The sequence below is a fragment of the Aspergillus clavatus genome, genomic scaffold (assembly GCF_000002715.2).
Source record: "Aspergillus clavatus NRRL 1 1099423829795 genomic scaffold, whole genome shotgun sequence".
Taxonomy (NCBI): domain Eukaryota; kingdom Fungi; phylum Ascomycota; class Eurotiomycetes; order Eurotiales; family Aspergillaceae; genus Aspergillus; species Aspergillus clavatus.
Window position 1 is genome coordinate 467,559 of NW_001517104.1, and position 19,723 is coordinate 487,281.

A 19,723-nucleotide genomic window follows, 5' to 3' on the forward strand; every position below is an offset into this window, starting at 1 on the left:
GGTGCTATGTGTCTATAAGGCGGGGGTCGATTCACGAGATGCTAACAATAGATCGACTTGAATCGGGAGTAATGAGTCAAGAAGTTTCTAGACACCAAGCGAATGTAAGACAAAACAACCTAGAAGGAAAAGAACTTTGCTCATTGGTAGGGGAAGATAGGTCGGAGCCTCATTCTTGTTCGAGGAGGGGAGAGCATACGATTGATCAGATGCGTGCGGGGAGGATCGGTAGGACTCGAACTTACAGAGTAGATAACAGAGTTCCCTGACAATCCAGTAAAGCACGTCAGGTAAAGCTTTGGATCATGAGTCAAGCAGGCTGGCAGATGTATTGGAGTCAAGCAGGTGCCTGACCTTAAGGTATGCGGAGCAAGGCAGATACCTGATAGCTACTAAGGTCCTGCCTATCAGTTTATCTACATCGACTATATTTACTCTCCCAAGTCCCAACCCTAGCCTGATGCCGTCTCAGTGATGCATCATCTTCCCAGTGATCAGTCAGTTTTGATGATCCTTGACCTAAAGTATTTCAAGATCTCAAGTCCTTACTGCTGAATAGTAAGGTACGTAGTGTTACTTTTATCCCCCCCATAGATCCTCGAAAGGCATTCAGTTGTTGATCCCTGAATTCCGAGGCTAGCAGTCGGCGATATGTCACGTGCGTATGATGCTGACTGATAGAGACGCCAAGACCCGATCGGGATGGCGACAACAGCTTGGGCCCAGCTCACTCTGAGTGTTTGATGGAAGCTTCCGTCACCTTCATCCTCCATCCACCTCTTGACTTTCATACCTGTAACCATCGAGATTTTGGCACTAGGAGATATCTGAAGCCGGTCATTGATACGATTTTCTTGCTTTAACATTTACAGACTCTGGGGCCATGGTACGTGCTTAAAGAACAGTGCTATCGTCATCAGCTGCCTCATTCCCATCTGTACAAGTCTAACAAGTCTTTGGAAATAGGGTAACCAGCAGTCGAACATCGGAGGAGGTCCCGGCGGGGATGGAAGAGATGACAAGGACAAGAAGGTACGTTAGCGCGTCTGGCCCGTTCCTCATGCTTTCAAGCCCAGTCGCTGACAAGGACTGCCGTTATCAGAAGGAGAAGCCTAGATACGAACCACCACCACCACCTACAACCCGCGTTGGACGGAAGAAGCGCAAGGCGGCCGGTCCTAGCACTGCATCGAAATTGCCGGACATCTTCCCTACGTCACGATGTAAACTACGATACCTTCGAATGCAACGGGTCCACGACCACCTATTGCTCGAGGAGGAATATGTGGAGAACATGGAGCGTCTGCGCAAGGCCAAGGCCCAGGCTTCGCTGGACTCCGTGAGCCCGGGTGACTTGGATATCATGGACAGAAACGCAGATGAGAGGAGTCGGGTTGATGACATGAGAGGCACTCCTATGGGAGTCGGCAATCTGGAAGAGTTGATTGACGATGACCATGCGATTGTTTCGAGTGCAACCGGCCCCGAGTACTACGTCTCTATCATGTCCTTTGTCGACAAGGATCTGCTGGAGCCCGGTGCCAGTATCCTTTTGCATCACAAGTCGGTTTCGGTCGTTGGTGTGCTGACTGAGGAGTCGGACCCGCTTGTCTCCGTCATGAAGCTCGACAAAGCACCGACTGAGTCTTATGCCGATATTGGTGGTCTCGAGTCGCAGATCCAAGAAGTTCGAGAATCGGTCGAGCTGCCGTTGCTGCATCCAGAGTTGTACGAAGAGATGGGTATCAAGCCGCCAAAGGGTGTCATTCTCTACGGTGCTCCTGGTACCGGCAAGACGTTGCTTGCTAAGGCCGTTGCCAACCAAACCAGTGCCACTTTCCTCCGTATTGTCGGTAGTGAGCTGATCCAGAAGTACCTCGGTGATGGTCCGCGGTTGGTTCGCCAGATTTTCCAGGTTGCCGCCGAACATGCTCCCTCCATCGTGTTCATCGATGAAATCGACGCCATCGGTACGAAGCGTTATGATTCTACATCCGGTGGTGAGCGAGAAATCCAGCGTACCATGTTGGAGCTTCTGAACCAGCTGGATGGATTCGATGATCGTGGAGACGTGAAGGTCATTATGGCCACAAATAAGATTGAGACGCTGGATCCTGCCCTGATCCGTCCTGGACGTATTGACCGGAAGATTCTCTTCGAGAACCCAGATCGTGAGTGCAATTTACAACCAAAAGACCGTCGAACTCAAACGGCTAACAATGCCCAGAAAACACCAAGAAGAAGATCTTCACTTTGCACACGTCCAAGATGTCGCTTGGAGATGACGTGGACCTCGACGAATTTATCAACCAGAAGGATGATTTGTCCGGTGCCGATATCAGAGCCATTTGCACAGAGGCTGGTCTCATGGCGCTGAGAGAGCGTCGCATGAGAGTGCAGATGGACGATTTCCGCGCTGCCAGGGAGCGGATCATGAAGACCAAGCAGGACGGCGGACCTGTGGAGGGCTTGTACTTGTAGGTGGGGATATGTTCTTAGTGCCTACTTGCTCTGTAGATCAAGCAATATGGTTGTGCTCCTAGAGACCTTTAGTGATGTATTCTAATAATGACATGAGCTTCCAACTGTCTGAATAATTTGTTTACTGTTATGTCGATGTCATACTTCGCGTGCGACATATGCAAACATGCTAAACAATGCAAATGTGGCAAACAAAAGCTGTCGCAACTTGCAACTCTCAATCAGCAACGGAATTTCTGACCAGCAGTCGTCTCATGCTCAATCAGATTCTCGTCTCTTACAATGGACGGGTTCGACGAGGAAGCTTTTAAAAAGTTCTTCCCGACCAGCTTCGGGAAACAAGAAAAGAAGACTGATGTGAGCGCTCAGATCAGCCGCACCAAGCGGTCGGAGCTCGCAGCGAAACCCGACGGCGATAAAGAAAAGAAGGAGCTGGTAGACAGCGTGCACACCGGTCCGGTACCTAATGCTGAAGCAGAGACAAGGATTGACAATGAAAAAGCAAGGTCAGATGATGATTCAGACGACGACGACGATTCGGACGAAGATGACGAGGACGAATTCCCTGTTTCACACGAGCTCGTTATCAAGACCCACGAGCGCGCCGTGACAACCATGACCGTTGATCCAGCTGGAGCGCGACTGATTACCGGTTCGACCGACTGTACACTCAAGCTTCATGATTTTGCGTCTATGACTCCATCTACGGTGCGCGCCTTCAAATCCGTTGATCCATCCGCGAAGAAGCAATCGGCTGCGCAGGAAACGCACCCCGTCCACTATGTTGCATTCAACCCTCTATCCCCCAGCCATGTTATGGTTGTTACCGCGACGCCGCAGCCTCGAATCCTGGATCGCGATGGTGAGGTTCTGACCGAATTCGTGAAGGGTGATATGTACCTGAGAGATCTTCACCATACCAAGGGCCATGTGGCGGAAGTAATTAGCGGCGCCTGGTCGCCGACGGACTACAACCTGTGCGTTACCGCCGGGACGGACAGCACAGTGCGCATATGGGATGCAAATGTCGGGCGATCGCAGAAGGAAGTCATTGTGCACAAGTCGAGAGTGGCTGGATCCGCTGGTCGGAGCAAGATGACTGCCGTTGCTTGGGGCTCTCCGAAACAGGGTGGTTCCAACGTTCTTGTTGCTGCTGCCCTTGATGGAAGCTTGGTGATGTGGGGTGGGAATGGGCCGTTCAATCGGCCCAGTGGCGAGATAAGAGATGCGCATACTCGTGATACGTGGACCAGCGGGCTGGACATCAGCGCCGACGGAAGGCTAGTCATTTCTAGGGGCGGAGATGATACCATCAAGCTCTGGGATACACGCAAGTTCAAACAGCCGATCACGACGGTCTCGCATCCTTCAACCTCAGCCCGTTACCCATCCTCCAACATCATGTTCTCCCCTACATCCGCCAATGTTATCACCGGCTCGGAGACTGGCCATCTCCACATCCTGAACCCAGCTACTTTGAAACCGGAGCTTGTGACACCTATCACACCAGGGTCCCCGGTGATCACCGTTCTTTGGCATGAGAAGCTGAATCAAATCATTACTGGATCGGCCAACGCCGAAACACACGTTCTCTACGACCCCAACATGTCGACCAAGGGAGCCGCCTTGGTCATGTCCAAGGCTCCCAAGCGCCGTCACATTGATGACGACCCGTCTTTCACAACGGATCTATCAGGAGGTCTATCTGGTGATTCGGTGGTGGTCGGATCGAACGGAGTCCCTCATTATAGCTCGGCTACCTGGTCCGCCCGGCATCCGACTGTTGGACTCACGGCCTCGGGTCGTTCCAGGGATCCGCGCAGACCCCATCTCCCGGCGACAACGCCTTTTGGCAAGTCACAGCCGGATGAACGGCATATCCGCGAGAATATCCCTCTTAGCTCAATGCGCGACGAAGACCCTCGTGAGGCATTACTGAAATATGCCGAGAAAGCCCAGAAGGACCCGATCTTCACCAAAGCGTGGAAAGAAACGCAGCCAACACCGATCTACAGAGAACTCAGCGACGACGAGGAGGAGGAGGAGCAAGGTCCTGAGAAGAAAAGAACCAAGCGGTGAAGGGTTCTTATTGTCGTTCGATCTGATCTCGATCTATATATAAATCTACTTACTGTACATACATACATGCAAAGCCGGGTGGCGTTGTGGGGAAAGGGGGTGTTCCATATCAAATCCATAGTATTACTCCAAAAGAGCTGCTATATCCACTAATCTAGCATCAATTATGCACTTGTAGTCTTTAGTAGTTAGATACAGTAGATATACCACATACAGCCGTAGGTGAATCGGCTTTGCTTGATGACGTTGGACGGGCGGGGTGGATTCGGAGCAGGATGGCTTTTCCTACTATGAGGAGGCCAGGCCAATAGTACGCATTGGTATCCCGTATGACCTTCAGTAGTCGCTTTTGCCTTGGGCGTTGTTGGTCTCGCTCCGACCTTCTCCTGATCTTGGGATTCTCCACGATGTTGTGCTTGTATTTGCCTTCATTATCAAAGCTGTTGACTAGTTCGCTCGTGCGACCGGCTGAATCCTCGTGTTTTTAATTCTGTCGTCGAGTCCAACGCCATTACCCTCTAACATCTGTACTGGTCTTCCTCGACTACGACAAGACCACCGTCGTCTGTCGAAGCGAACCAAAGCTGGGAATTGTCTTTTTGTATTCGTTGAAGAATCTGTACAATCCCGGAGACTGTGAAGACACCACGAATCAAGCGTTCCGTCTCCGTCAGCGTCAGGAGAAGAGCATGCGTCACTTTCTGATCTAACAGGATGAGCGATTCTTCACAGCTGGAGTCAAATCATCAACCCATGAGATTGATGTCCCGCTAGCGGTTTGAGACAGCGCATCAAGTGTTTTCTCTGACCGTTTGGAGTCTTTTTTTTTTCTTTATTATTCTTATTCCTATCAAGCGTTCCAAACCGCCGTTTTAATCAAGCAACTCGGTTCCGCGGCTGTCAGCGGAGCTCCCGGAGCTATCATCACCCTTCTCCTCTTCTTCACAACCTTCCAACTTCCAAGTGTTTCCCCTTGGACTGGATGGCGTCTTTCCAGGAAGAACCCTTAGCAGCCGGTCTGCTTACGGTTCTTGTCTCCTCTTTCGCTCCTACACCGACCGCCGTCGCGTCCGCGTCTTCTTCGCTCCAACATCTCCCAGCACAAACATCAGGTTCGGACTCTCACAATGGCGGTCAAGGAGGAGGACATATGCATGAATGGTCTTCGTTGATCGGTATTGTGACCGCATTAGTGGGGAATATACTCATATCTCTGGCGCTCAATATCCAGCGGTACGCGCACATCCGGATTGAAAAGGAATGGGAGCAGAGTAAGCTTCAGAAAGAACTAGAATGGAAACGCGCGCATTCGGCTCGCGATGCAGCAGCAGTCTACGGAGCAGTTGCGGAGTATGAAGAGGATGTTGAATACAGACGCGAGAGAGAGAGAGCCCCGTACTCTCGCTATCGCGATCAGTCGCCGGATTCTGGACCGGAGTTGCCAGAGGAGTTCTTACGGCGGAGCAACGAGTTCTCGGAGGATGATTCGGACTCACGCAGCGGACCGCACGAGTCCTTTCTCTCTGATCAGACCATCCGTCCCGGGGATAAGAGTCCGCGCTATGGCCGTCGCAAGTCGTACCTCCGTTCGCCGTACTGGTGGGCTGGTATCGTGCTGATGAGCCTTGGTGAGGTCGGTAACTTCATGGCTTATGGGTTTGCGCCCGCGTCCATTGTGTCGCCTTTGGGTGTGGTCGCGTTGATATCGAATTGCGTCATTGCCCCGATCATGCTCAAGGAGAAATTCCGCCAACGTGATCTTTGGGGTGTTCTTGTTGCGGTCGCTGGTGCCGTGGTGGTGGTCCTTAGCGCTAATTCGTCGGAAGAAAAGATTGGGCCACACGATATCTGGGTTATGATAACGCGCTGGGAGTTCGAGCTGTACCTGGGTCTCACTGCAGGCTTGATAGTGGCTCTGATGTGGGTGAGCAAGAAGTATGGCGCGCAATCAATTCTCGTCGATGTCGGACTGGTCGCCCTTTTTGGTATGTTCTCATCGTATCGGTTGACTGGAAGGAGGTAATTGCTCATAATTCTACTAGGTGGATATACCGCGCTGTCGACAAAAGGCGTTTCCTCACTCTTGTCATTTACGCTATGGCATGTCATCACCTTTCCCATCACTTATCTCCTGGTGTTTGTCCTGGTATTTAGCGCTCTGATGCAGATCCGCTACATCAACCGGGCTTTACAGCGCTTTGATTCCACACAAGTCATCCCAACGCAATTTGTGCTCTTTACGCTCTCAGTCATCATAGGGAGTGCAGTGCTCTACCGCGACTTTGAATCATACACGCTCGAGCGTGCAGCAAAGTTCGTTAGTGGTTGTCTCTTGACATTCCTTGGCGTATACTTTATCACCAGTGGCAGAGTCCGTGCGGACGATGACTCCTCATCTTTTTCTGTCGAAGACGAGGAAGAAGCAATTGGACTTATAGGGGGAGAGCGCTACCGCGATCGGGCGGATATGACCCCCCCATTCCACCAAGCAAAGAAACACCAGCCTGGCTATAGATTCTCGGAGCCCCGAGAGAACGAATTTCCGTCACCCTCCGGGTCTTTGCTTAGTCAGGGGATTGAAGGTGTTGATGAAGACCAGCTCAATCCCAGGGGCGCTTTGTCTGCTGCACCTTCGTCCCCTGTTGGCTCACTGACGGCTGAATCTTTCTCCCATCCATCCCCAGAGCAACCATCTCTGCACTCACAATCGTTGTTGACAAACCCCTGGGCGGACCATTTAGAGCAGCACGTACACCCTTCGAAATCCACTCTGGAACAGCCCAAGCAGCCAGAACAGACGAACGCTCCTTCAGCCGTCCTTTTACAATTTCCACCCGCACCTGGCATCGAAGAGCACGCTCCCCGTGCGCCGTCTCCTACCAAAGTCGATCACGCTGAGTCGGCTGACAGGGCCGTCGTTGTTCCCCAGACTCCACCGCCTGCAAGGAACCTGCGCAATTCTATTTCGAAACATTTCTCGCCGGGCCCGCTGCTTCCTACGCTGTCGGGGGGGTTCAGTGCGGTTGTGGCCGAATCACTCCGACGTGGCGAGACGAGTCCGCTGAAGGACCGAAAGACTTATAAACGATCGAGGAGGAAGCAGTTGAGCACAACTGTCTTGGACGGGTTTCCCCGCAATAGGGATAGTGACCCCAGGAATCCCCCAGAAGGAACCGACGCAGGCGTCGAGAATGGCCAACCTTTACCATTCCATATCGCAACAGCTCGACTCCATTCTACAGGTGACCTTCCCACCGCCCCTGGTAGGGTTGGCGATGCCCTTCCCGTCACTGATTCAACAAATCAGACCGGCAACCAGGTTGCTGATGATATTACCACACTTACCCGTCTTCGCAGCTTGAGCGATTCATGGAGTGGCGGCTTGGCCTGGCTTGGTGGTGCTCTCCGAAAACCGAACACAAGCAACACCAACCGTGAATCGAGCAGTGCAACAGCAGTGGAAACAGACGAACATGAGCATGGACATAGTGCAGATACGCATGGTCCACCATGAGTGAGACATGCGAGCGTAGACGGGCGATTTTCTTGTTTCTTCTTTATGGTGGCTGGCTCCCTCCAGTCATCGGTACATATATTCTTACCTTTGCTGTAATAATTGGCGGGTTGAGGTTTGTTTTCGAGACATGCGAGGGGCTTTACGTCGTTCGCCTGGCGATATAGATTCTTTAATAGCATCTTCACTTTGCACAACCTATATATATATATATCGATCCGACTACCTTTCCAGAACCTCGGCGAGGATCATGGAGGAGGTATCATCGAATGCTTTCCTGCTCCTCATTGCTCTTCTTCCACCGAAACCTGCTCTTCTTCCAGACCGCACTATACCTTTCAGGTGGCGCATGGATTTCTGATTATGCCCTATGCAACTGGCTACTATGACAGTTCCAGGAAATGATCAGTCAATGGATGCAGGTTAAGTCAGGAATCATGCGTGGTCGGTCCGTCCAGAGTGTGCCGAGAAGACGTTCGATAGGTGGAAAAAGCATCTTGCAGCAGCCAACGTTGAGTGCGGTTGAGCACCACGATTGAAAGCACTTTCAAATCAGCCACTAGACATCCGGCCCCTCGTGAATCCTTGCTGATCTATACCGGATCCTAGGTAGTGTCTACCTCGATATCTACTGATGCTCATCTCCTTGAATTTAGCCGGCCAGATGCTACTCCGCATCTGCACTTCTGGGGATATCGGCTTGCTTCCATTCCCCCAACCCTGCATCTCACCCAATGATGCCCACGGATTTCTTTGAGGCAATATATACTACGGCAGAAGGTAGTGCAGTGGATACCTACCTCATAGGACGCTGATGCACTCATTCGCCCGTATATCAGGTTGTTACCTCCCCTAACGATGTTTTCGACCCGGACCGATTCTCCGTGCTAGGCCTCATCGTCACTTGACAGCTCCATAGCTAAGCCGCTTGTGCTTTTCGTCTTGTCAATACGGGTGCGGACTGCGGAGCACTCGTGCTTATTGCGAGGATGCTAAGGATGGATTGTTATTGCGATGTTCAGGACAATGCTCCGAGCGTGGTCTGGCCACTCGCCGAGGAATAACCTGCAGCACCAGGGAAATAAATCGGCCTGCATCACGTCGATAGCTCCTCCTCTTTCTCCTCCTCCTCCTCTTCTTTCTCTTTCCCCGCCCTGCCCTTTTCCTTCGCTGTACAGGTCGCTGAGGAGAGTTCTCTCGTGGTTGTCGGACTCGCAAACATTTCGTCCCTGTACGTTTGGTATTGGGTTCAAAGGATGGCTGGAAGCTTTTTCTCCGGGGGCTTGCTGCTCCTGCAGCTTCTGTCGGGCTTGTCTACTGTCCAGGCGGCCTCGACGCCCCTTTACAAAGATGCTGATGCTTCTGTCGAAGATCGCGTGGCCGATCTGCTGGGCCGGATGACCATTGAAGACAAGATGGCTCAGTTGATGCAGGGTGCATTGATTCTTTCCCCTCCGTGACTGCAATGGCAGGAGATCCGACTGGCTAATCTTGTCTGTAGGTGATATCACCAATTGGATGAACTCTACCACTGGGGAATTCAATCAGACCGGTCTCGTAGAGAGTATGAAGATGAAGGCCGGCTCGTTCTACGGTAGGAGTTTGGATCCGCCCTGGCGCTGCGTGCAGCAGCACATCGTTGACAATTCGTTGTAGTTGGTTACCCTGTCTCCTGGGACTGGATCGCGACCAATGTCAAGAAAGCTCAAGATTATCTGCTGGAGAACACCACGCTCGGGATCCCCGCGCTTGTGCAGACCGAAGGTACGTTGGGCTGCGAGACTGGTAGATTTGATGTCTATGGTAGGATGCTGATGAGAACCGTGATTGGGGATGTAGGTATTCACGGCTTCTTGATCGGTAATGCGACAATTTTCAACTCGCCCATCGCCTATGGCTGTTCCTTCAACCCTGACGTAGGTGACTGCTGTCTTCGTACTTGGCCATCGACTAATATATACCCCTAGCTGGTTGAGGAAATGGCCAGATATGTCGGCCAGGAGGCTCGTGCACTTGGTGTTAACCAGATTTTCGCTCCTGTCGTCGATCTTGCGCGTGAGTTGCGGTTTGGTCGGGTGAGTTGTCTCTGCAGCACTCGTCAATCATAGAGAGAAGTTAATATTGTTGCCAACAGGTCGAAGAAACGTTCTCCGAGGATCCATACCTCTCCGGGGAAATCGGGTACAGCTATGTCAAGGGCATCCAAAGCCTCAATGTCTCCTCAATGGTCAAGCACTTCATTGGTTTCAGCCAGCCAGAACAGGGTATCAACACTGCCCCCGTGCACGGAGGCGAGAGATATCTGCGCACAACGTAAGTGAGCCAGGGGCAGTATATTGGTTATACGGGAGACACTAACTTGGGTAGTTGGTTCCCTGCTTTTAAGCGATCCATTATTGATGCCGGAGCATGGAGTATTATGAGTGCATATCATTCGTAAGTATCGTTCTCAAGCAGAGTACACTTTTGCGACATGCTCATGGTCATCCAGCTATGATGGGGTGCCCGCTGTTTCCGACTACCACACGTTGACTGAGATTCTCAGAGAAGAATGGGGCTATGATTACTTTGTCATGAGTGATGCCGGTGGTACAGATAGGCTGTGCACCGCTTTCAAGCTCTGCAGAAGTTCCCCAATTGACATGGAAGCTGTCACTCTCCAGGCCTTGCCCGCTGGTAACGATGTCGAGATGGGTGGAGGATCCTTGTGAGTAAAACTGAATATTCCGGACGGCCTTTTCAATTACTGATGGCGGGCATAGCAACTTCCAAAAGATCCCAGAGCTCGTCGAGAACGGCAAACTTGATATTAAGACCGTCGACACAGCTGTCTCGAGAGTACTGAGGGCGAAGTTCGAAATGGGTCTCTTCGAGAACCCTTACCCTGCTGCTCCCAAGTCTGACTGGAATAAGCTGATTCACAGCCCGGAAGCTGTCAAGCTTGCCAGACAGCTGGACAAGGAGTCCATTGTCTTGTTGGAGAATCATAATAACGTTCTTCCTCTGAAGAAGAAGGGAGATATTGCCGTCATTGGTCCCATGGCCCACGGGTTCATGAATGTGAGTGCAGATACCGAGACAACCATTAATAGCAGTACTAATTCAAGTAGTACGGAGATTACGTCGTTTATAAGAGCCAGTACCGCGGAGTCACTCCCCTGGACGACATCAAAGCTGCCGTTGGCAAGAAGGCAAAAGTCCATTATGCCAAGGGCTGTGAGAGATGGAGCAATGACCAGTCAGGCTTCGCCGAAGCCGTCGAGGCGGCCAAGAAATCCGATGTGGCCGTTGTCGTGGTCGGTACCTGGTCGCGAGACCAGATGGAGCTGTGGCAGGGGCTCAACGCAACGTAAGTGACCTAACCCAAAGACCCGTCTTGCAGAGAGCACACACACTCAACCCCCCCCCCCCCACACAGCACCGGCGAACACGTCGATGTGAACGACCTCTCCCTCGTCGGAGCCCAAGCACCCCTGATCAAAGCCATCGTCGACACTGGCGTCCCCACCGTCGTCGTGCTGAGCAGCGGCAAGCCCGTGACCGAGCCCTGGCTCTCCAACGCCACCTCCGCCCTGATCCAACAGTTCTACCCCTCCGAGGAAGGTGGCAACGCGCTCGCCGACGTCCTCTTCGGCGACTACAACCCCTCCGGCAAGCTCTCCGTCAGCTTCCCCTCGTCCGTCGGCGACCTCCCCATCTACTACGACCACCTCAACTCGGCCCGCTCCATTGGCGACTCCGGCGGCGTCCAGCCCGACGGCTCCCTCGTCTTCGGCCACCAGTATGTCCTCGGCAGCCCGCTCCCCTGGTACCCCTTCGGCCACGGCAAGAGCTACTCCACCTTCCAGTACGGCCCCGTCACCGTCGACAAGACCACCGTCTCCGCCGTCGACACCATCACCGTCAGCGTCGACGTGACGAACACGCACAAGCACCTGGACGGCGCAGAGGTCGTGCAGGTCTACATCCAGGATGAGATTGCCACGGTTGTCGTGCCGAACCGCCAGCTCAAGGGCTTCGCCAAGGTCGCCATCCCGGCGATGAAGACCAAGACTGTCAAGATCCAGCTCAAGGTCCAGGACCTGGGGCTGTGGAACTCGGCCATGAAGTATGTTGTCGAGCCGGGGGCTTTCACTGCCCTAGTTGGGAGTAGCTCGGCGGATATTAGGGGCAATGCTACTTTCTATGTGCAGTAGAGGTGTTTTCTCTTTTCACGGGGTTGTTGGTGTTGTTTGTTGATTGTTGTTTGTTGCTCATGTTCGATAGCGGGCTAGAGTGATTAGATGGGATGAACATACCCTTGATGTGGTTTGAATGGTAATGCATGGATTTTCCTAATTCGTTTATCATTCCTATGGATACATGATCGTAAAAAAAAGAAAAAAAACATGAGCTCCTCGGTATCAATAGAGTTATCATAAGCCGTTGTAAGTCAAGTGAGGGCATAGCTACCGGGAAACTAGTAAATCATAAAGAAAAATGTATAATCCGCTTGTTGCATCTGCTTTTTTCCAATCTCAAGAAGAAGAAATGATCAACTGTCCGAAGTATCAGCCCGGCTTTCCTGCTCTGTCGTATCATTCTCCGTATCGCCGCTCGTATCCGCCCTCGCTTTGCCGCCAGCTTGCTCGAGGGGGTTGTTTTCGCTCTGCTGGACAGGAGTCGCGGCGGCGCTGGCGGCAGACCCTGCACCAGCCCTCCCTTCTGCCCGTCGAGTCTTGGCGCCTTCCTTCAGCTTCTCCCAGCGCTCTCGATACCGACCCAAGACGTCCCTCAGCTTTTCGTTCTCGCGGCCCATGCGCTCGAGCTCCTTTTCGCTGCGGCGGACCCGCTCCTCCAGCTCCTTGATGCGTTGGTCCTGATCTGCTGCGGGGCTGGGCGTTGCAACAGCCGAGGACTGCGCGGAGGGCTGGAAATCGGGCGACGGAAGATTGTGGTGATGCATGGCTTTGAGGGACTGCTGCAGCGCCATGGAGGATGACTGCGCGTTGACTTCCCACATGTGCAGCCGCTTAGACAGGGTATCGGACAAATGCTTCAGAGCCTGGTTCTCCATCTGAAGTTCCTCGAGAGTCTTTGGATTGTGCAGGCTGGTGAGTTTGTCCGTGGTGCGGCCCGTGCGGCCGCGGGAGCCGGCCAGGTTCTGGCGTAGTTCTGGAGAGGCCGGGGTTTCGCGTGCGTCGACAAAATCTTCATCGGCCTCGTCGAGGCTGCTGCGGCGGGCTTCCCTCTCGGCTCGAGTGAGGATGCCGGCATACGAAACCGTGCCGCCGGTTGTGGGAACGACGTAGAAGGATTCGGCGGTGTTCCCCGTTCCGTTAGAGTCGCGGATGGCGCGCAGCGCGGCACGGGAAAATATTTTGCTAACGTCGGGCTCGGAGGACTTAAGCCGGTCAGAAGTTGCTTGGTATCGGTCGACCTTGGTTTCTGGTGGGGTCTTGCGCGCGATGGGTTCACTTTGTGTCGCTGCCTCTGATCCAAGCGGGAGACCGGCGAATGCGAGGGGAGCGGAAATCTTGGAAATGAGGCCTTCGAAGGTAGAGTAGAATCGCTGGAAGGGTTCCTCAGAATTCGCGGCGATGTTCTTCTGCTGGGTGCGCTCGGCTTGTTCTGGTAACACAAACTGTTGCGATGTGATATCAGTTGGGCTCGCAGCAGGAGGCGACCAGGATTGCTTGGAAGCAGACACGCGGCTGGAATGGTCCCTCTGATTTTGAGCATGAGTGCCACGCAATCTCGACTCGCTTGTCTTTACCTTGCTGGGGCCATCGCTCATCTTCGCTCCCGCCTGCTGGGAAGAGACAGTGGGGGAGACGGGAGAGGCACGGCGCGGATGAGAAGGTATTATTCCTCGTGCGGTGGCTAGGTCGCTGACAATAGAGGAGGTCTCTCTAGATGGTAACCGAGTGTTAGCCACCAACCTGGGAGGCTGCTGTTGTGGCTGCTCTGGCGCGGTGCAAGGCTTAGCTGTCCCCGATTCTCCGGCCCCAGGCTGAGTAGTCGCGACAGACGTAGTGCTGGTAGGGTTCTCATGATTGAAACGGAGTATCTGAGCAAGCTTCTTATGGTGATGTTCGAGAAGCTGAAGAGTACGTAGTGCCTGTGCAATGGAAGGCCACACCGCATTAGACCTCGCACCAAATGGTGAAGTATCGCAAAGGAACAGGTACCTCGCGATCAGAACTGTTCTGGGCAGCTGTCGCAAATTCGCCAGCAGCCAGGTCGTGTTCCTCACTCGCCGCGACTGGATTGGACTTGCGCGTCTCCAAAACAGCGTTGCGGGCGTGGGTATGGGCCTATTTATGTGAATGATTGATTGGTGAGCGGGTGCTGATTGCGGGGAAGACATCCATTTTTTCTTACCAATGTGAGCGGCGCTGACTCCATGGCTGCCGCGCAGATCAAGGCCCTTTTCAATCGAATATAAGGCTCTTATAAAAGACTGTGTGGAAAGACATTGAAGACCCGAGACTGAGGCTGTCGTCCCACATCAAGAAAGTGTTGCATCAGAGAGAGGAAGGGAGAGGAAAAAGAAAGAGAAAGCCAGTTGATAGTGACGCCATTTCGCAGACCGCCAAGTGAATACAATGAGACTGTAACCCTTGTAACATTACATTACTCTGTTTCTGTTGAACTGGGATGGGAGCTCCTCATCCGGCCATGATCCATCTGCTGATCGGATTATACTATGTATACTCAGCGTTTTCCTTGTATCTCTAGTTCTCTACTGAAACAGAATCTAGATCTATCAACAGAGTATGCAATCTAAAATTCTAAGTTATAATTATTGATTCTCAATAATAATATCACCGAAAGCCACTTGTCTCCACTGTGCTCCAAAAATAAGTATGGAGCCGTCGAAGCTCAAGTGATACGGTAATAATACCAGGATGTATTCCGTATTGCACTTATCGATTGATACTGGTACATGGTAATACGGACTGTTGCCCCTTAAATTTTGTTTCGTATCTCCTCGTATTACGGTATCCCGTACTGTTGCGGAGGTGAAAGTCGTCCGCTGTCGTCGTCATTTTCCCTCCTGCAACTTCTCCAGCTTCTGCTCCAAGTCTGTCTTTCTTTCTTATACATCTCTTTTCTTCTTTCTTTTTTTATCTCCACGGTTCGGCTCCAGATCTGTGCAGAGGAAAGAAAGAGGCTTCTCCAGCTCAAGATTCAGTCAAGCCATGCTGCTGGGATTGCGGATTTATATTGCCGCATCTCCTCAGCATCTTTCTTCCCCCCCCTCTTCCCCGTGATTGTTCAATCTGAATCTCCCACATTAGTACGACTGGTCCTAGATGGACGCTTTGGGAAGAAGAGCACTGTAACTCAATCTTGCCATGCTCACGAACTAGAAATCAGAAGTGTTTCAGATCCCCTGGTTGTATAGGAGTAGCCATAACGCCTGCTGGAATTTGCTCCTTTCGGTTATCGCCCCTATCGCTGAATGACTTTCGAATAACATTCCTCTCGTTACCTTCTTCCCCTTCTTGCATTCCATATATCCCCCATGGACGAACCCGCGATTCCGGAGCCCCCTCCGGTTCCTCAGTCGGAACCTCAGGGGTTCAGTAAATCCAATCGAACCTGGACCACACCTGCCGACCTCGAGACCATGTGGAGTTCTAGTCGCAGCAATGGACGGGCGTCGATATCGTCCGGCTCAGATAGACCTAAATCGCAAGCCAGCGAAGCAGCCGAATCTACCAAGGCAGGTCCCAGTGGATTCTCCAAGTTGCTCAACGCCCGACGGAGACGAAAGAAGGAGAAGGAGCAGAAGCAGGCCGAGGAGTTGTCGTCAGCACTCGTCTCCGAGAATGACACTGACAGGTTACATCGAGGTCCATCAAATGAATCTCGCGATGGGACATTGTTGGCGAACGAAAATTCCCACCCGGCAAGCGATACTATGACTCTCTTAACCGATGATTCTGAGCCTGACCGGTAAGCTGTGCCGCATTGCAGCCTGTACTAGCGTAGCGTTTGCTGACGTTCTCCGTTTCCTCTGCAGGACGCCCCCTCTCACTACCAGAAACTCCCACACCGGCTTTTACACTTCCTCCTCTCCTTTGATCAAAACGACATCGATAGATCCGAATGACATTGAAGACATGCAGGCGGACGTTGAGTCTGCTGTAAGCGGTCCAAGCGCCACAGCCTCGGAATCCTTCGCGGATACAGAACTCTCCAGGCCTGCTACCTCTTCGGGGCCCATGTTGAGTATTCCAGAGGAACGCGGCAGTAAAAAGCGCAGTGTCTCTCCAGGTCGTCGATTAAAGAATGCGTTTGGCGGCAATAACGAGAAGAAGGATTCCAACCGGGAGCGGGCATCTTCTACCTCAGGCGACAGCAAAAAGAGCGGCGGTCTACTGAGCAGAAGAAACAGTCTTTCGTCAAAACGAAGCCAAACCATGGCCGCAGAACCCCCTGCGGCCCTGGCTCCAATTCTTACCAATGTCGCCGAGGACAAGCCTCTCAACATCTCCGACCGTCCAAATCCGCCAAGAACACCTCCGCATACCGCTATACCTGCTCCGCATACCACAGTGACCCCTCCGACTCCAACTAATGCTCGATCTGAGTTTCCAAAATTATTTTCTTCTCCCGATATGACCGAGTCCCCGGAGTCGGTAAAGTCCAGAGACATGCCGTCGGGTGTCATCGTAAGCCCGTCTGGAAACATGATCTCGCATCGGCGCGTACGTTCCGCCTCCTCCGCCTCTCACAAGCCTAGTAAACTCTCAAACTCAATCTCCGCCTTGAGTCCCACTATCGAAGAAACCAAACCGGCTTCGAGACCCCCCTCCAATAATCAGCAGACCGGTTTCTTCTCCTCTGTCTTCTCCGCGGCGCAGAATGCGGCATCGACACTGAGCAGCAGCCTCAACCCACAGACCAAGGGACGCACTGCGACGCAACCCGAGAATCCAGGGCCCGAAGGCTCACATCCTAACGGGACTGCAGAAGAGTCGAATGAATCAAGGTTGGCGGAGGAGAGACCGGTCGGGCAGAGAAAGCCGTCGGCTATTGATACGTTAGGTTCCGGAGATTTGAACTTCAGCCACCTAGATATCGATGCAGCACCTGGAGACGCCGTTTCGACGCCTGACGGGGTAGTGATCACGAAGCCTGATATCCCACCTGAGAAACGTGCCGCATACTTGCGGGATTTGGAAGCAGCGAGGCTCGAAGACCGTCACGCTGCACGTGCAGTTCATATGGCGTACGAACAGACCTCTGAGCAACCTACCATCCAGCCGTCCGACGAAGCCCTCGAGTTACAATCTAGTATTTCACTTTCGCGCGGAGAGGGCACAGGGGACCAGACCCCTCCCAGTGGCAGTATCCATGATGGAGAAACTGGTACTCGACCTTACCGGAGTGGGAGCGTGCGTAGTCGGCTGGCACAACGGCGTCATCGGGGCTCTTCCGGAGCGACTACATCAACTGCTGGCGCCCTTGGTGCGAGTGCAATTACTTTGGGGGCCCCGGGGGCTAACGCAAGTGTGCCTCGTCTGACAGGCTTTGCTGTAGCAAGCAAAAAGAGAAATCGGGAATTCCACCAACTTTTCCGAAGCGTTCCCGAAGATGACTATCTAATCGAAGATTATAGCTGCGCCTTGCAGAGAGAGATCATTCTGGCGGGTCGTATCTATATCTCTGAGGGCCACATCTGCTTCTCGAGCAATATCTTAGGATGGGTCACCACTCTCGTTATCAGCTTTGACGAAATCGTTGCTATCGAAAAAGAATCGACCGCAATGGTGTTTCCGAACGCGATAGCCATCCAAACATTACACGCTCGCCACACATTCAGAAGTTTGTTGAGTCGAGAGTCCACGTACGATCTGATGGTGAACATTTGGAAGATCAACCACCCCGCTCTTAAGAGCTCCGTGAATGGAACCAGAGTAGCACACGGAACCGGTGACAAGACCGAAAAGGCTGGCGAGAGCGAAGTTGAAAGTGATGACGATGATGAAGACGAAATCTACGACGAAGATGAGGATGGCGACAATGCTGATAGTGTCTTCGGGGCCGGAGGAGCCAGCGCGAATGCAAGTGAAAGATCACTCCCGACTAAAGGGCTGAGTCGACAAGCATCCGGGGTTCTCTCGCCTGCTAACGGTATGGCACCGGCACCGGCGGTCAATTCCAACGGCGAGTCGAAAACGAGCAAGTTGGCTCCAAATGGTGAGGCAGATGCGGATTTCCCTGGACCGGCAACTCACGCACCAACGGAATACACCGAACCCAATGGGCAGTACGATAAACTCATCAAAGACGAAGTCATCCCTGCCCCGCTTGGTAAAGTCTACTCCTATGTCTTTGGACCGGCCTCGGGGGCTTTCATCCCCAAGTTCCTCGTTGAAAACCAGAAATCCGGAGAGCTTCAGTTTGAAAGTGACAAGAAAGGCCTTACCAATGATAGTAAAACGCGAAACTACTCATACATCAAACCGCTCAATGGTTCCATTGGCCCCAAGCAAACCAAGTGCATCAGCACTGAAACCTTAGATTTCTTGGACCTGGAGAAGGCTGTGCTGGTGACACTATCGACTCAGACTCCTGATGTCCCTAGTGGAAATGTCTTCTGCACCAAAACCAAATATCTCTTCACATGGGCTTCGGGAAACCAGACGCGATTTTTGATGACTTGCACCATTGAGTGGTCAGGCAAGAGTTGGCTGAAAGGCAAGAATGCCTTCCCAAGAAGCTCCAACTCAAAAAGATCAAGTGTTCGTGCTGACAAGAGATAGGTCCTATTGAGAAGGGCGCTATAGATGGCCAAACCACATTTGGGAACGAGCTTGTTGCTGCTCTGAAAGCCGCTGTTACCTCTCGTGGCCGTGGCGCGGGCGCCACCAAGGCCGGAAGTAAAGGAAAAGGTAAACGCAAGAAGACCGATTCCGCCTCAGACGACGCGGCTTCTGCAGCTGCCAAGGCCTCTCAGAATGCCAGTGCGGCGCAGGCCAAATCATGGGGAATTCTGGAGCCGGTTCATGGGGTGCTTGGCCCTGTTGCAGATATTCTCCAGCCACTTTGGAATGGTAATATTGCTGTTGTCGTCATTGGCATTCTGCTCTTCATGGTCTTCTTCCGAACCCCATCGCAGCCATCACGAGGATCGCATGATATAGGCTGTCCCGGTTATTCGTTACCTCAACGCCTGGCGGCTTACGAGGAGATGTGGCGAAGGGAGGAGAGCGAACTTTGGAGCTGGTTAGAAGACCGTGTAGGTATGGATGGTAGGGCCTTTCCCGTGGCCAGTAAAGCACCCGAGTCTCAGATGCGTCAGACGTCGCAGCAGTTCCGCAACAAGCTCCGCGACGAGAAGATGTCCGATCGTGAGATGAATCATGCGATCAAGACGACTCGCGAGCGCCTGGACACCCTTGAAGGGATTCTGAACCGACGGGACTCGCAAATCGTTGCTGACACCAAGACGCTTCACCAAGAGCTGTGAATGGGCTCTGTGTGCAGGACTTTCCTCTTTAAGTGTGCTCTCCAGGAGAGCAGAACCCAATACTTCGTCGTTCTCATACACACACCTGAGATATTGACGTATCACTCACTTGACATTTTCCTTTCCCTCTCTTTACTTTCTGGACCTCCTCGGGCGGGTTTTTTGTCCACAAATGGTGATCT

At 52.6% G+C, this 19,723-nt stretch overlaps 6 protein-coding genes across 6 annotated transcripts, besides 1 other annotated feature; 5 read left to right on the forward strand and 1 right to left on the reverse strand.

The window, feature by feature from the left end:
• Positions 1–651: 651 nt before the first annotated feature.
• ACLA_010310 (proteasome regulatory particle base subunit RPT2) lies at positions 652–2,481 on the forward strand (the record flags this gene model as incomplete). The annotated part of the gene is made up of 5 exons (XM_001274030.1): positions 652–658; positions 873–886; positions 967–1,032; positions 1,103–2,171; positions 2,228–2,481. The coding sequence occupies 5 exons, from the start codon at positions 652–654 to the stop codon at positions 2,479–2,481; spliced, it is 1,410 nt and encodes a 469-aa protein (XP_001274031.1).
• Positions 2,482–2,763: 282 nt separating this feature from the next.
• ACLA_010320 (WD40 repeat domain-containing protein) lies at positions 2,764–4,560 on the forward strand (the record flags this gene model as incomplete). The annotated part of the gene is made up of 1 exon (XM_001274031.1): positions 2,764–4,560. One exon carries the CDS (start codon positions 2,764–2,766, stop codon positions 4,558–4,560), a length of 1,797 nt encoding a protein of 598 aa, XP_001274032.1.
• Positions 4,561–5,542: 982 nt separating this feature from the next.
• Positions 5,543–8,074, forward strand: ACLA_010330 (DUF803 domain membrane protein; the record flags this gene model as incomplete). The annotated part of the gene is made up of 2 exons (XM_001274032.1): positions 5,543–6,545; positions 6,603–8,074. The coding sequence occupies 2 exons, from the start codon at positions 5,543–5,545 to the stop codon at positions 8,072–8,074; spliced, it is 2,475 nt and encodes an 824-aa protein (XP_001274033.1).
• A 1,108-nt stretch (positions 8,075–9,182) lies between these two features.
• Positions 9,183–9,218: a microsatellite.
• Positions 9,219–9,330: 112 nt separating this feature from the next.
• Positions 9,331–12,270, forward strand: ACLA_010340 (putative beta-glucosidase; the record flags this gene model as incomplete). Its single annotated transcript, XM_001274033.1, has 11 exons — positions 9,331–9,508; positions 9,576–9,668; positions 9,731–9,838; positions 9,914–9,990; positions 10,042–10,149; positions 10,209–10,387; positions 10,442–10,510; positions 10,566–10,781; positions 10,837–11,134; positions 11,185–11,423; positions 11,493–12,270. 11 exons carry the CDS (start codon positions 9,331–9,333, stop codon positions 12,268–12,270), a joined length of 2,343 nt encoding a protein of 780 aa, XP_001274034.1.
• Positions 12,271–12,608: 338 nt separating this feature from the next.
• Positions 12,609–14,461, reverse strand: ACLA_010350 (uncharacterized protein; the record flags this gene model as incomplete). Its single annotated transcript, XM_001274034.1, has 3 exons — positions 12,609–14,174; positions 14,245–14,370; positions 14,438–14,461. The coding sequence occupies 3 exons, from the start codon at positions 14,459–14,461 to the stop codon at positions 12,609–12,611; spliced, it is 1,716 nt and encodes a 571-aa protein (XP_001274035.1).
• A 1,123-nt stretch (positions 14,462–15,584) lies between these two features.
• ACLA_010360 (GRAM and VASt domain-containing protein) lies at positions 15,585–19,541 on the forward strand (the record flags this gene model as incomplete). The annotated part of the gene is made up of 3 exons (XM_001274035.1): positions 15,585–16,018; positions 16,086–18,769; positions 18,835–19,541. 3 exons carry the CDS (start codon positions 15,585–15,587, stop codon positions 19,539–19,541), a joined length of 3,825 nt encoding a protein of 1,274 aa, XP_001274036.1.
• Between the last annotated feature and the right edge of the window lie 182 nt (positions 19,542–19,723).